This window comes from Anoplopoma fimbria, chromosome 7 (assembly GCF_027596085.1).
Source record: "Anoplopoma fimbria isolate UVic2021 breed Golden Eagle Sablefish chromosome 7, Afim_UVic_2022, whole genome shotgun sequence".
Taxonomy (NCBI): domain Eukaryota; kingdom Metazoa; phylum Chordata; class Actinopteri; order Perciformes; family Anoplopomatidae; genus Anoplopoma; species Anoplopoma fimbria.
Window position 1 is genome coordinate 831,285 of NC_072455.1, and position 12,635 is coordinate 843,919.

At 37.0% G+C, this 12,635-nt stretch overlaps 1 protein-coding gene across 1 annotated transcript in view; it reads right to left on the reverse strand.

Moving 5' to 3' along the window:
* Window positions 1-1,095: 1,095 nt before the first annotated feature.
* LOC129093549 (tetratricopeptide repeat protein 39B) overlaps window positions 1,096-12,635 on the reverse strand; it is a 21,924-nt gene continuing 10,384 nt past the window's right edge. Inside the window, exons 3-18 of the mRNA XM_054601599.1 lie at window positions 12,507-12,611; window positions 11,206-11,337; window positions 10,599-10,669; window positions 10,401-10,468; window positions 9,974-10,038; window positions 9,194-9,299; window positions 8,885-8,950; window positions 8,624-8,732; window positions 8,302-8,369; window positions 8,068-8,127; window positions 7,658-7,819; window positions 7,183-7,274; window positions 6,788-6,908; window positions 6,478-6,589; window positions 5,631-5,865; window positions 1,096-4,721 (exon numbers count right to left, since the gene is read on the reverse strand). Coding sequence (XP_054457574.1) covers window positions 4,625-4,721; window positions 5,631-5,865; window positions 6,478-6,589; window positions 6,788-6,908; window positions 7,183-7,274; window positions 7,658-7,819; window positions 8,068-8,127; window positions 8,302-8,369; window positions 8,624-8,732; window positions 8,885-8,950; window positions 9,194-9,299; window positions 9,974-10,038; window positions 10,401-10,468; window positions 10,599-10,669; window positions 11,206-11,337; window positions 12,507-12,611 — 1,669 coding nt within the window. The 3' untranslated portion in view covers window positions 1,096-4,624. The remainder of the gene's footprint in view (window positions 4,722-5,630; window positions 5,866-6,477; window positions 6,590-6,787; window positions 6,909-7,182; window positions 7,275-7,657; window positions 7,820-8,067; window positions 8,128-8,301; window positions 8,370-8,623; window positions 8,733-8,884; window positions 8,951-9,193; window positions 9,300-9,973; window positions 10,039-10,400; window positions 10,469-10,598; window positions 10,670-11,205; window positions 11,338-12,506; window positions 12,612-12,635) is intronic.

Below are 12,635 nucleotides of genomic sequence, written 5' to 3' on the forward strand. Positions count from 1 at the left end.
GCATTTCTGCTTAAATATTTAAAAAAAAACAAAAAAACAGTAGTGGTATTTTTTTGTTACAAGCCAGTTGTGGAGAAATACAAATACACAGGGTTGTGTAAATCATTTAATCACACTGTTGAGCAACAAAAAAATGATGAAATCAGAACATGAGTCCTGATCGATTGATGAGTCAGAGTGCAAACATTATTGTCACATTTGGCTTCAAAAACAGAATTTTACTGCCACAAATGCATTATAATATATATTCACTACTTAACTAATTAAATCTATTCGACTACTTTGTCTATTTGAGTCTGTAGATTTCTCCTAAATTCACCAAAAGTTTCCATTAGATAATGCCTCATTTGCATATTTAAACACAACATTTCAGAAAACTTGTAATACAAAAAATACTTGTCTTAATGTCAGTAATCAACTGGTGAAGTTTCATGTTGATATCTATTAGTTATTTTTTTACCCTATTCACCTGTAGAGTCTTCAACATGTATGTAATTTAACTAAACATATCTTTAAAGGACGTTTTCTCTAAATGAGTTTTTTCTCAGACTCTGATCCATAAATCTCCACTTCAGTAGCTCTTACATACACCAAACTTTACACTTTCATTCCTCTCTATATTCTGAAGGTTTCCACAGAGGGGTTTGTTCATACATCATTCATAACCTGATTTATACAACATTTATTACTAAAAACATGGAGAAAATTGATTTCTTTATGGCTGTCAGTATTTATGGCAAGATATCCCAAATTCTCTCTGTAAAAACCTTGAGTCTAATATTTCAACAAAACGAAACAAGAATTTTGAACATGGCTTTATCCAAAGTTCAGATTTATGTTCTGGAAATGTTTGAAAATTAGCTCAGATATTGCGACATTTGCATATTTAAAGATACAATATCATCACATAAAGATGTGATGCAAAGACAATTATCTTACTGTAAGTAATCAACTAGGGAAATGTTATTTCTGATATCTATTAGTTAAAGTCTTTCCCCTATTGCAGTGTTTATAAGAAAGGCTTAAGACTGTCACACAAACAGCGGTGATGAAAAACAAAAAGGACATATCACTCAAAATGAACAATGAGTCTTCCAATTTCATTTTATTGCACCACGTGGATCATCGTCTATAACCGTAAATATTTGGTCATATCATTTCCTGCCGTAAAGCACATACAGTAATGTCCTTATATTAGAAAAAAAAAGATTACATATAATTATTAACATGCATCCTATAGAAAACCAGATTAACAATTACAGTTTAACACACAAAGAGGCACTGACATGACAAACTGAACCAAAGCCTTCTATCAGAACGGTCGTGACAATGAAATGTAGCAGAACGTTTTAAAGAACCAAGATGTTCAAATAACCAGTATTTTAATTATCATAGTGACATTAATCATATATATTTATAAATTTGGAAAAGGGACCATGTAATTAATCTTTTTAATTACGCAGACGAAAAAAAACCATGTTTAGCTCTAAGACTCAAATGTTACGATAATACATGAGCATACACTCTTAGAAATAAAAGGTGCTAACTAGAACCATTGAGGGTTCTTCAGCTTGTCATCATAGGAAAAAACTGTTTTGGTTCCTTGTAGAAACTTTTATAGAGGTTCAACAAGGAACCTTTTTAAAAGTTTCTACCAGGAACCCAACATGAAGGGTTATACCTCAAACCATCTGTGAAGGGTTCCACAAAGAACCCCCCTATAAGAGGTTCTACACAAAAACCACACACAAAAACAACAACAAACATACAGCAAGACACACGTATAATTTGGTCTTTAGGTTGATACATTCGTTACAGGGAGAAGGCTAATTGTTGCCACTCGTTTATTCCAGTTGCAAATATGCGATTTGTTTGGAACTGAATAATAAAATAAGAACTAAATATTCGAGGAAAGCTGTTTCTTTATTTGGAGACAAAGCATTTCGTCCACCCACGCACCAAATCCATCTGGAATAAAACCAGTGAATCTTCTGAGTTATATAGATATAATAAATAATTATTGTGTTAATATATTATATACATAATTTGAAATAGTATTAAACTACTCAAAGCCAAATAAGAATATGGTCATGAAATAAAAGCTATATGTTTATATGTGTTTGGTAATTGGAGGTCATAGATTTGTGCTTCTTTTTTTAAATGTTTAATTCCATAAATAGATATTTAACTAACTGCTCTTCTTGTATGTTGCTGATCTAAATCATTTACAATAAATAATAGAATACAACGAATATAACTAAATTAAATTGTCCATCTCTACGCCACGTTAATCTCATCTTGATTCATTTTAAAGCTGCATTCTTTGATTTTTTTTTTCCACCTGAGAGCCAGAAAACAAAAAGTATGCACAAAAAAAGTAAAAAAAAAGAAGTAGTATTTGGAGTAGTTTAATATTGCAGAAAAATATCTTAAATCTGCACTAATATTTTCACGAAGTTCGCACTGTTGACCGACCACAAGCTGAAATGACGATGCCGATACTTTGAAGATTAGCGTTTAGCTTGACACTTAAAGGGGCAGTGTGTGGGATCTGGCGCCATCTGGTGGCGAAGTTGCAGATTACAACCAACTGAAAACATGAAAACTTGATTTAATGGTAACAGAAACACAACGATTCTTATCTTCAGGTAATTAAACACTAAAGTAGTATTCATATAATTTTCCATTTCTGCCAATAGATCTCCTAAATGCTACACACTGTTCCTTTAAAGCAGTACCACAACTAGCAACGAGTATTCTAAAAGTCGCTGCAGGACTTTCTTCTGAGTACTTCAACTTATATATATATAATTTCCCACATTTTCTAACTTGTAGTTTTCAAGTGATGGACAATAACCAGACGTGACACAGCTCCCTCTGCAGACGCTAAATGATTTATGCTAACGTGGAAGCACACTGAGATCGCTCATGGTATTGGGTTCTTTTTACGTAAAAAAATGTCCTCTAAATCTCCCTCTCAACTCGCCCGTCCTGCAAAGAGATAATTACTTTTAATGAATTAAAACGCGGACACACACACACTGACTGACTAACAGCACAACCTTATCTTATATTGCTGCTAAATGTGTGCGTTTACAGCCGCTTGTGTGTGTTTGTTTCTCTGGTCAGTGTGAGTATTGCCCAGTATGTGCAAGCTTTAAATGAGTGTATTATGCTGTGTGTGTGTGTGTGTGTGTGTGTGTGTGTGTGTGTGTGTGTGTGTGTGTGTGTGTGTGTGTGTGTAAGCCACGGTTGGTGAGAAGGCTTCCATTGCGAGTGGCATGATGCATTATTAGGAAATCAAAACAAGGCAAAGTAAAGAAAATATAAAGCATTAATATATATATATATATATATAGTGTGCGTGTTTACACTAATGCACTCATCAGGTTTTTGTCTGTCAACCTGAAATCCATCAGTATTTATGATTCTATCCTATAAAATATACAGAGTAACGTTCATACAAAATGATGAGCAGCTTAAGGCCATGATTTGTCTGGTAGCACGTCAGGTCTGAAGACCAGTGAGGGTTTCGTTTCAGGGCTCGTTCAGACCGACGGTCTGAAGCAAACTGGAGAGGTGAAAAGAGATCAATGAAAACAGCTGATCTAATCTCCCATAAACTGTATAGAAGACGTGGACGTAGTCATGGTGACGTCACCCATTGGTTCGTTGGACGTTTTTAAACATCAAGTTCAACATTTTGGCCGTCGCCAACTTTTCTTTTTGTTGCAAAGAGCGAACAGGAAGTGACCATATTAGGACTGAGGAGGAGTGACGTAGAGACGCCGTATACGTCTCTGGTGTCGACCTGTCAATCAGTGTGTAGCCCCGCCCTAAAGCATCCCCTGCTTTATGGTCTGTTTGACTCTAAATGGAGCATCATTTACTAAATGAACATCATGCTGTATTGAAGAAGACTTGAAACTAGAGATTGAGACCATAAACTCATGTTTACAATGTTTACTGAGGGAATAAATCAAGAGAGAAGTAGAGTCATTTTCTCATAGACTTCTATACAACCAGAGGAGTCGCCCCCTGCTGGACAGCAGAGAGAATGCAGCTTTAAGGCATGAAGCTTTGACTTCACTCAGCAGAACCAGAGGTTGACTCCTGGTTTCTCCTCGTGGTTTGACAGCTGATCCTTGCTGTGTCTTCTCGTAAAGCTAAACCTTCTCATACTTTGTGCTTTTAAATAAAAAAAAGTTTAAAGATGTCTGCCGTGCAAAGCGTCTGAGTGAACGAGTCCTCAAAATAAACCCCCTCGTGTGTTATCCTCTCTTTACTCATAATACAAGGAGCTCCGATAACGTTTAGTGTGTTGATTAATGTGACATTTAAAACCACGGAGCTGCTTCTACCAATCAAATCTCAGTATTGATAGGAAGCATGTTAAAGAAGAGGTGCTTAAATAATCTCATCTGTCAATACAATTTAAAAAAATAAATAAATAAGGACACATACAATATAAGGTTGCAAGCAAAGGACAAGACGAGAGTCCTGGTGGACATCAAACCCCCGACACACTTCTTGGTTCACCCGCTTCAGCTTTTTGTGAGGGGGAATCTGGATTCGTGATCCAAACCGTTGTTTTTCCAGCTGCAGTCTGAGGTGTATTGGAGTATTATGGGGTGCCAACAGGTGATCCTTTGAGGCTGTTGAGGGCCGCGTGGATCCTGAAGTGCAGTCTGCTCTCCATGGAGTAGTCCTTATAGTTCGTCCTAAAGAAGAACAAAGCTTTCAGAATCTTAAATAAATGTAAATGCACTTGCTTCTTTTCCCTCAAACATCTGAGCAAGTTTTTTTCTGGGCTGTATAAGCTTTATTAAAATACATAAAGATGTATAAAAGGTAGAAAAATGTATATGAAAGTATGTAAAGATATATGAAAGTATATAGAGGCATTTGAAGGTCTATAAATGTTTATAAATATACAAACGTTAATACTTTATGTCTCAAGACATGAAAATAAACAGGTATTCATAAAAGTATACAAAGGTACATAAAGGTGTATAAAGAGGTGAATAACGGTACATGGAGGTATATAGCGATGTATTAAGGTAAAATATAGAGGTGTATAAAGGTGATTCAAGGTATGCAGAGGCATAAAAAGAAGGTATATGAAAGAATATAAGAAAGTAAACAGAAATGTATAAAAGGTATATTAAGATTAAGATTTAAAAATAAAGGTTTATGAAAGTATATAAAGTGAAGTTTAAAGTTGTGTATAAAGGAATAAAAATGTATATGAAAGTATATAAAGATATATATATAAGGTATAAGGTATAAAAAAGGTATATATGAAGGTAAATAGGTGTATAAGTTATTAGAGTTATAGTAGAGTTATTATATAGAGTATTAAGGCCCATTAAGTAAATATAATAGGTATAAAAAGGTACATGAAAGTATATAACAAAGTAAACAAAGATGTATAAAAGGTATATAAAGACATATAGAGGTTAATAAGGTATATTAAAGTATACAAAGAGAAGTATAAAGACGTGTATAAAGGCATGTGAAAGTAAACAGAGTAATATAAAGCTACACAGACTAATAGAGGTATATTTTGTATATTACAATGTACAATTCATACCTATATATACATATATGTACATATATAGTGAACTTACTTGGCATTTTCTATGAATGTGGTGGCCTTGGTGAAGTCTCCCTGTAGTTTATAGAGCAGACCCAACTCATAGAGAGTGAAGGGAATCAGGTAGTGATCGTATCTGATCCGACTCTCACTGGACAGGACCTGTGTGAAGCAGAGCTCGGCCTGCAGTAACCTGCCCAGGTGTTTCAGACAGAGGCCCTTCAACATCTGGACCAGACAGCTGTCATCTGGATGATACTCTGACGGGCCTGGACCAGAAAACAAAAAATGATGTTAATGGACTGAAACTTGGCAACAGTAGATAAAAGACAAGGCGTATCTCAGCCGTGTTAACAGCAGAAACACATCGTCCATTAATCTTTAAAGTGAATTTATAAACTTTCGAGCCCTGGAAGAAAAAACATACTGACAGCTTTCTTAAAGTTTAGAGTGAAAAAGCCACGGAAATGCAAAATACTCGCCTTCAGATATTTCACATGAACACTATTCTTAACTGCAGCGATGCAAGTTTGCGAGAGTAACAACACTGTTATCCGCATGATGTTTGATAGTACTCAGTATAAAAACAACGGTGCAGATAAATACATTGACGTGCAAATGAATCGCACGAGTAAACATGAGTTTTCAAACCACACTGATGTAGATTTTAAGTGCTGAGACAATAGAAATACCTATAAATATAGAACAGCATCGTCTGCATACATCTAAAAAAAACAGCTGCAATTCACCTATCTGGTCATTTCTATACAGTATAAGCTATAGAGAAGTGGGCCGAGGACAGAACCCTGTGGGATCCCCGTTTCATTTTCTTAGAATAGTCTTAGTAAGAAAAAGAAGCAGTGTTGTTATTTTGAATTTACTGGGATCGTTGCGAAGCTGCTCCTCAGCCGTCTCTATGGTAACCAGCAGGGCCTCGGTACTGTCGGCTCTCTTCCCGACGATGGTGAAGCCGTTCCAAACGTACATCATCTCCTACAGAGAGAGAAAATTGTACCAAATAATTATTTAAACAACTATCTTATTGAGAGTGTATTTAACCACAGCCCATCAAAGCTTTCCGATAGACGTAGCAGATCACTTAAAAAGCTCTCTTCGACATCCTAGACTTGAAATATCTGAATAATTAATGTGTGTAAATGTGTTTTATTTCAGAGATGATTGTGAGTGTACCAGGGCGGGGATGACCAGGGGGATGAGGTTAGCAGATTTGTAGCGTCTCGACTTCCTCACTGCAAATTTTTCTGTTGGGATCGACTTCCCAGCCAGGCGCTGTTTCAGCCCCTCCACCTGCCTGTACAAATACACAAAAAAATACACTTTGTATTGTACTCATATACTTGTAAGTACCCTCCAGTACATAGTACATTCCCTTCCCCTTGACCTAAAACTGGAGTCTTAACCCTCAAACCGGCTCTTTGAAGAACAAAGGATCGGAAACATTGATTTTCCAAAAGTGTTCACACTTTATTTCCATTTCTAATTGTTTTTTCTCCACAATGTATTCCCCTCAGAGATAAGATGATACTGAGGAGATTATTATTAATGTTTAAATGAGGTTAACTGACCTAAAGAGCTCCACGACGTCCTCCCCCGTCTGCTTCAGCTCCTCCTCTGACATCATACTGAGGATGGCCGCCTTCTGGTACACATAGATCGCCTGGAGAGGGTAGAAAGCGAAAAATGGGATTTAGTTAATAAGTATTCTAAGTAATCTGGAATATTTCATTTAAATAAATGTCTGATAAATCACAATCTATCGACAAATGAGGTAACACAGTGGTGTTTGAGTGGATCGTCCCCTGATGAAAGCACTTGCGTTTCCATTATTACGTATTGGGTCTCTGTGGCGATATTGTTTATCCAGTCAGAATAAAGCATACTTTTTTTTTTTTTTTTTTTTTCAGATATTGATGCTCAAACAAGCACAACTGGGAACACCTGGAGCTACCCTATATGTTGCAAGAAAAATGTCTCAACATGTTGGAGACCTTAACTATTGATATATTCTTTTACAAATGAAACAAGAGTGTGTGTGCTGACCTTGGACCAGCGGCTCTCCTTGCACAGCAGGTCGGCGTACTGGTACGCCTGCTGCCACTCCTGCTGGAAGGAGTGAGCCCACATCAGCTCCCAGTAACACAGGTGGTGGACCTGCTTCCATTCCTGCTGGCTGCCGATGCACTCCTCGTAGCACGCCCGGGCCTGAAACACAAAATTATTTTTATACATCAACTCTGAGCTGATCAGGTTTGTAAAGGCTCTCAGGGGAAGGGAGCAAAGAAAGCGAGATTAGTTATATTTTTATGCATAATGTGGGATATATAAGACAAGTTTGGAAGAAAAAAACAGTTTCCAAAAAGGGCTGTTTGAGGGTTCAGACTTTGTTTTAAGGTTAATGTATAATTAGGTGAAGGTTAGGGAGCATATCATCAAAAATGTGTGTTTCAGACCTTCTCAAAGTTTCCTCGCAGCGTTGAGATGCGAGCAGAGTAGAAGAGAATGAGAGAGCCCTGACAGAAACACAAACAGAATGTAGGTTTTAGTTTATTTCTTTTTATTTAAACATATTTCATAAACTAATCACTTTAGAACTTTTAGTTTCTACCAATCAGTTTTATTTTTACAGTTCGGTCATATTTTCTGCAGAATGACACTTTATGTATATTTGTGTGTGGTTGGCTTACTTTGGGGTACTTTTGCTGGTATGGCTCCAGCAGAGCTTCGGCCTCCACCAGGTTGCCCTCTCCAGTTCCTGATCAAACACAACAGCAACACCATTATCTTCCGCCATAATGTCATTCACAAGAGGTTTGTTCTCAGCATGAAAACTACCCGCGGAGCATCATTTTGCACCTAATAATCTACAGATTTGGGATGGAGAACCTGCACCAAGAAGGTTCAACATACAGTTTGAAAGCCAAGCTGCTGTGGTACAGTTAAAGTGTGCTGTCTCTATGCAAAAGCAAAGTATTTGTTTTTGCATAGTATCAGTGACACATATCTTACCAAGTATCAGTGACACATATGTGTTGTAGAAGAGCAGAGTCAGAGCACAGAGGATCGACCGCAAACTGTGACTGGAGGCTCCCTCTCTCAACTGAGACAAACCAAACCCCTGTAAACAGACAAAGACAGGATTTTTATTAACTTAGACTTTCATGTTTGACAAAACAGAGACTTTCACAGCTGCCTGTAAAGTGTATAGGTTTACATTTCTTTATACTCTACAGACAGTTATTTGGATCACATTAAAGGGGTTGTACTGACCCTGTTTCCTGAGAATCCGATGAACTCCAACAACCTCAAAATCCTCTGAGGGAGGAGAGACAACATCTGAAAGAGAGAGACAGAAAATACTTTAAAATCACTATTAAATAAACTATTACATCATTGCACTTTTAATCAGTCAATTTGAACACCTTGTATTGTATCTGTGTGTCTAATATATCTGTGATTCGCCAATATGCTGATGACATACACCTTATTTTGGAAGAAACCAATCAACAGAAAAGGAAGTGTTAACTGGGACTCAAAGTGGACTAAAACAAACCAGTGAACATCTCTGTGAAAACCCACCAGGTTGAAGGATCCGATGCCCAGCTTGACTCCGCCCTCAAACTGTCTGAACGCATCAGACTGGCCGGCCAGTTCCTGATTGACATTCAGCATGTTCTGACAATCCCTATTGGACGACATCAAACACGATGTCACAATCAGGAAAGAACAGAATTATTTTATTTTGGAAGTTGAATCTCAGCTCCTATAATTAACTGTGTAGCCAAAATACAGACGCTCAGACCCTTAAGGACAAAAATGTCCCCATTGAAACCCATTAAAACCACTGTGTTTGATTCTACTGCTCTTACCGCAAAGAATCATGTGTTCTACTAGATCAGACATTCTAAATGGTACTTTTTTACTATTTTCCACCAGATTAAGCCATTTACTCATGTTTGACTCATGGGGCAATTATATACTATTCTCACAGTTTCCACTAGGGGCATTGCTGCTGTATGATGGAGCACTGGAGTGTTCGTAGAAATGCATTAAAATCAATGTTGTATTTGACATTTCATTGACATATCCTCGACTTTGAAAAAAAAAATCCATTTAGTGTACAGAAAATAGTTTAATTTGTGTGCATGTAAAGAAACTGGCATTTAAAAGGACAATATTCTGAAAATGAGACTGATGTTGTTTAACAAATGAAACTCAATATATCATTTTATGGCAGTTTTATGTAGACGTTTTTTTGTCCTCTAAGGACATCAGAACAACTTTTTTTAAATGAGGCACATGGTTAAATGAATCAAACAAGTAAATTACGATACTTTATAGTCGCTAATGGTCACTCACTTGTAGATTTGGTAGCTTGTTCGAATCTTTATGCCTCCTTTGATAAAACTGAGCATGTTTTCATCCTGGAGAGAGGCAGAGAGAGAGACACACAGGATTCAGTTACATTTCATTTAATTAGCTAATAGCCTTATAAACCTTATCATAAACCTGCTTAACTCGTTTCCCTGGATGTTTTTATGGCATCATTTTATATCCTAAATGTCTTAACTGCTGTCTGTCTAACTGATTGATATTGATAACACGTAATGTAATACTGTTACATTTATCAGTCTGACTGTGTTTTTTTTTTAAGCTGAATATGTTTTCTACTCAGCGGACAAAATTAATTCAAATATTATACTGACAGAAATCTTGACACAAAATTTGCAGTAGTACATTAAATCATTTTGCACATTTTTTATCATACAGTCTGTAAACTGCTCACCTGTACAAAGGTCAGCGTGGCTTTCTGCAGCAGACACTCAGCGTAGCAGATCTCTGCGTGCATCTCCTCTGAAAACACAAACACAGCTCAGTGACTTCCTGCTGCTTTTGATTTTTTATTTAGTGCTTCCTGCACTTCCTGCAAACCTCTAGCTGTCAATCAAACGGTGTGTGTGGGCGGGGCTTGTGTTTTCAGTACCTTCCTGCAGGTTGGTCTGCTTGCTGATCAGACTGGACAGAGATCCAACCACCGAGTTCTTCTTCCTGAACCTGAAGAAAGAGTTTGGTTTGAATACTTTGTTATTAAAGGGGAAATGCCACTAAATTAATTTATTATCTGTATTGTGATTAAAAGAAAAATACACATTTATCTTCCAACAACTGCTGCAGTTCGGAGGCAGATAAAAATGTGACATTTGTTTGATTTAAGTCGTTTGCATGAGTCAAACATTAGTTGGAGGGATTTCCAATGTGTAATAAATGTTAGTAAATTAAAATTTTAACATTTATCTGTAATTTGCCTTCTGTATTTGTGCTGCAGATGATACAAAGTCTACGTGAAATTCTGCCACAATATCTTTTGTTTTTATAATAATTTATTAAAATAAAATGATAATATCAAAAATACAAAAGAGCAGTTTAGCAACGCAGCTCTGACATTCAGAGGTTTAACAGCTGTAATGTTCACTATCCTAGTTTAGCCCGTTAGCATGCTGACAATTGCTAATTAGCATAAGTATTTGGTCGTAAACCAAAGAGTTGACCTGACGACGGTTCATCCTGGGGAGCATGAACGCCTCTCTCACCTCTGGCAGGTCTGTAACGCCTCCTTGATGGTCACCATGGCGGCCTGAATGTCTCGGTGTTCAAAGGTCATGGTCGCCTGCATCACCAGGATGCTGCTGTAACCCAACGCATGGTACATGCTGTCCCTCCGCCTGCACACACACACACACACACACACACACACACACACACACACACACACACACACACACACACACACACACACACACACAGAGACACACACACACACACACACACAGAGACACACACACACACACACACACACACACACACACACACACACACACACACACACACACACACACACACGCACACACACACACACACACACACACACACACACACACACACACACACACACACACACACACACACACACACACACACACACACACACAGTAGTAAATAGTAGTAGCTGTTTAGTAGTAAATATATTACCAGTAACAGTATCTAAAGTTATAGTTTCAGTCAAAGTAGCACTAGTAAGAATAACATTAAAAGTATCTATTGTAATAGTACCACTAGCAGTACCAGTAGCAATACCAGTATTAATAATACCAGTATTAATAATACCAGTATTAATAATACCAGTAGTAATAATACCAGTAGTAATAATACCAGTATTAATAATACCAGTAGCAGTACCACTAGCAGTACCAGTAGCAGTACCAGTATTAATAATACCAGTAGTAATAATACCACCAGCAGTACTAGTAGTAAAAGTACCAGTAGCCGACACTGTATTAATATTACCAGTAATAATAATACCAGTAGCAGTACCAGTTGTGATAATACCATTAGCAGTATATATAGTAATAGTACCAGTAAAGGTAGTACCAGTATTAATAATACTAGTAGTAATAATACCAGTATTAATAATACTAGTATTAATAATACCAGTAGTAATAATACCAGTAGCAGTATATATATAGTAATAGTACCAGTAGTAATACTAGTATTAATAATACCAGTAGTAATAATAGTACCAGTAGTAATAATACCAGTAGCAGTATATATATAGTAATAGTACCAGTAGTAATAATACCAGTAGCAGTATATATATAGTAATAGTACCAGTAGTAATAATACCAGTAGCAGTATATATATAGTAATAGTACCAGTAAAAGTAATAGTAACATCAGTACAAGTAGCAGTAGTCTAGCTCTGCAGTACTTGTTGTAATATACAAATACATGACTACACATCAGTGTGATTTACATAATGTAACACACACACACACACACACACACACACACACACACACACACACACACACACAGAGCCTTGTTGCCGTGGTTACCAGGGTTTGAGGAGGTCCAGGGCTTCAGAGAACTTGTCGTTGAGGACCAGATTGAGAGCACACTGAGTCTCCTGGATGGCCGTCTGCAGGTCCATCTGACCGGCCCTGCACACACACACACACACACAC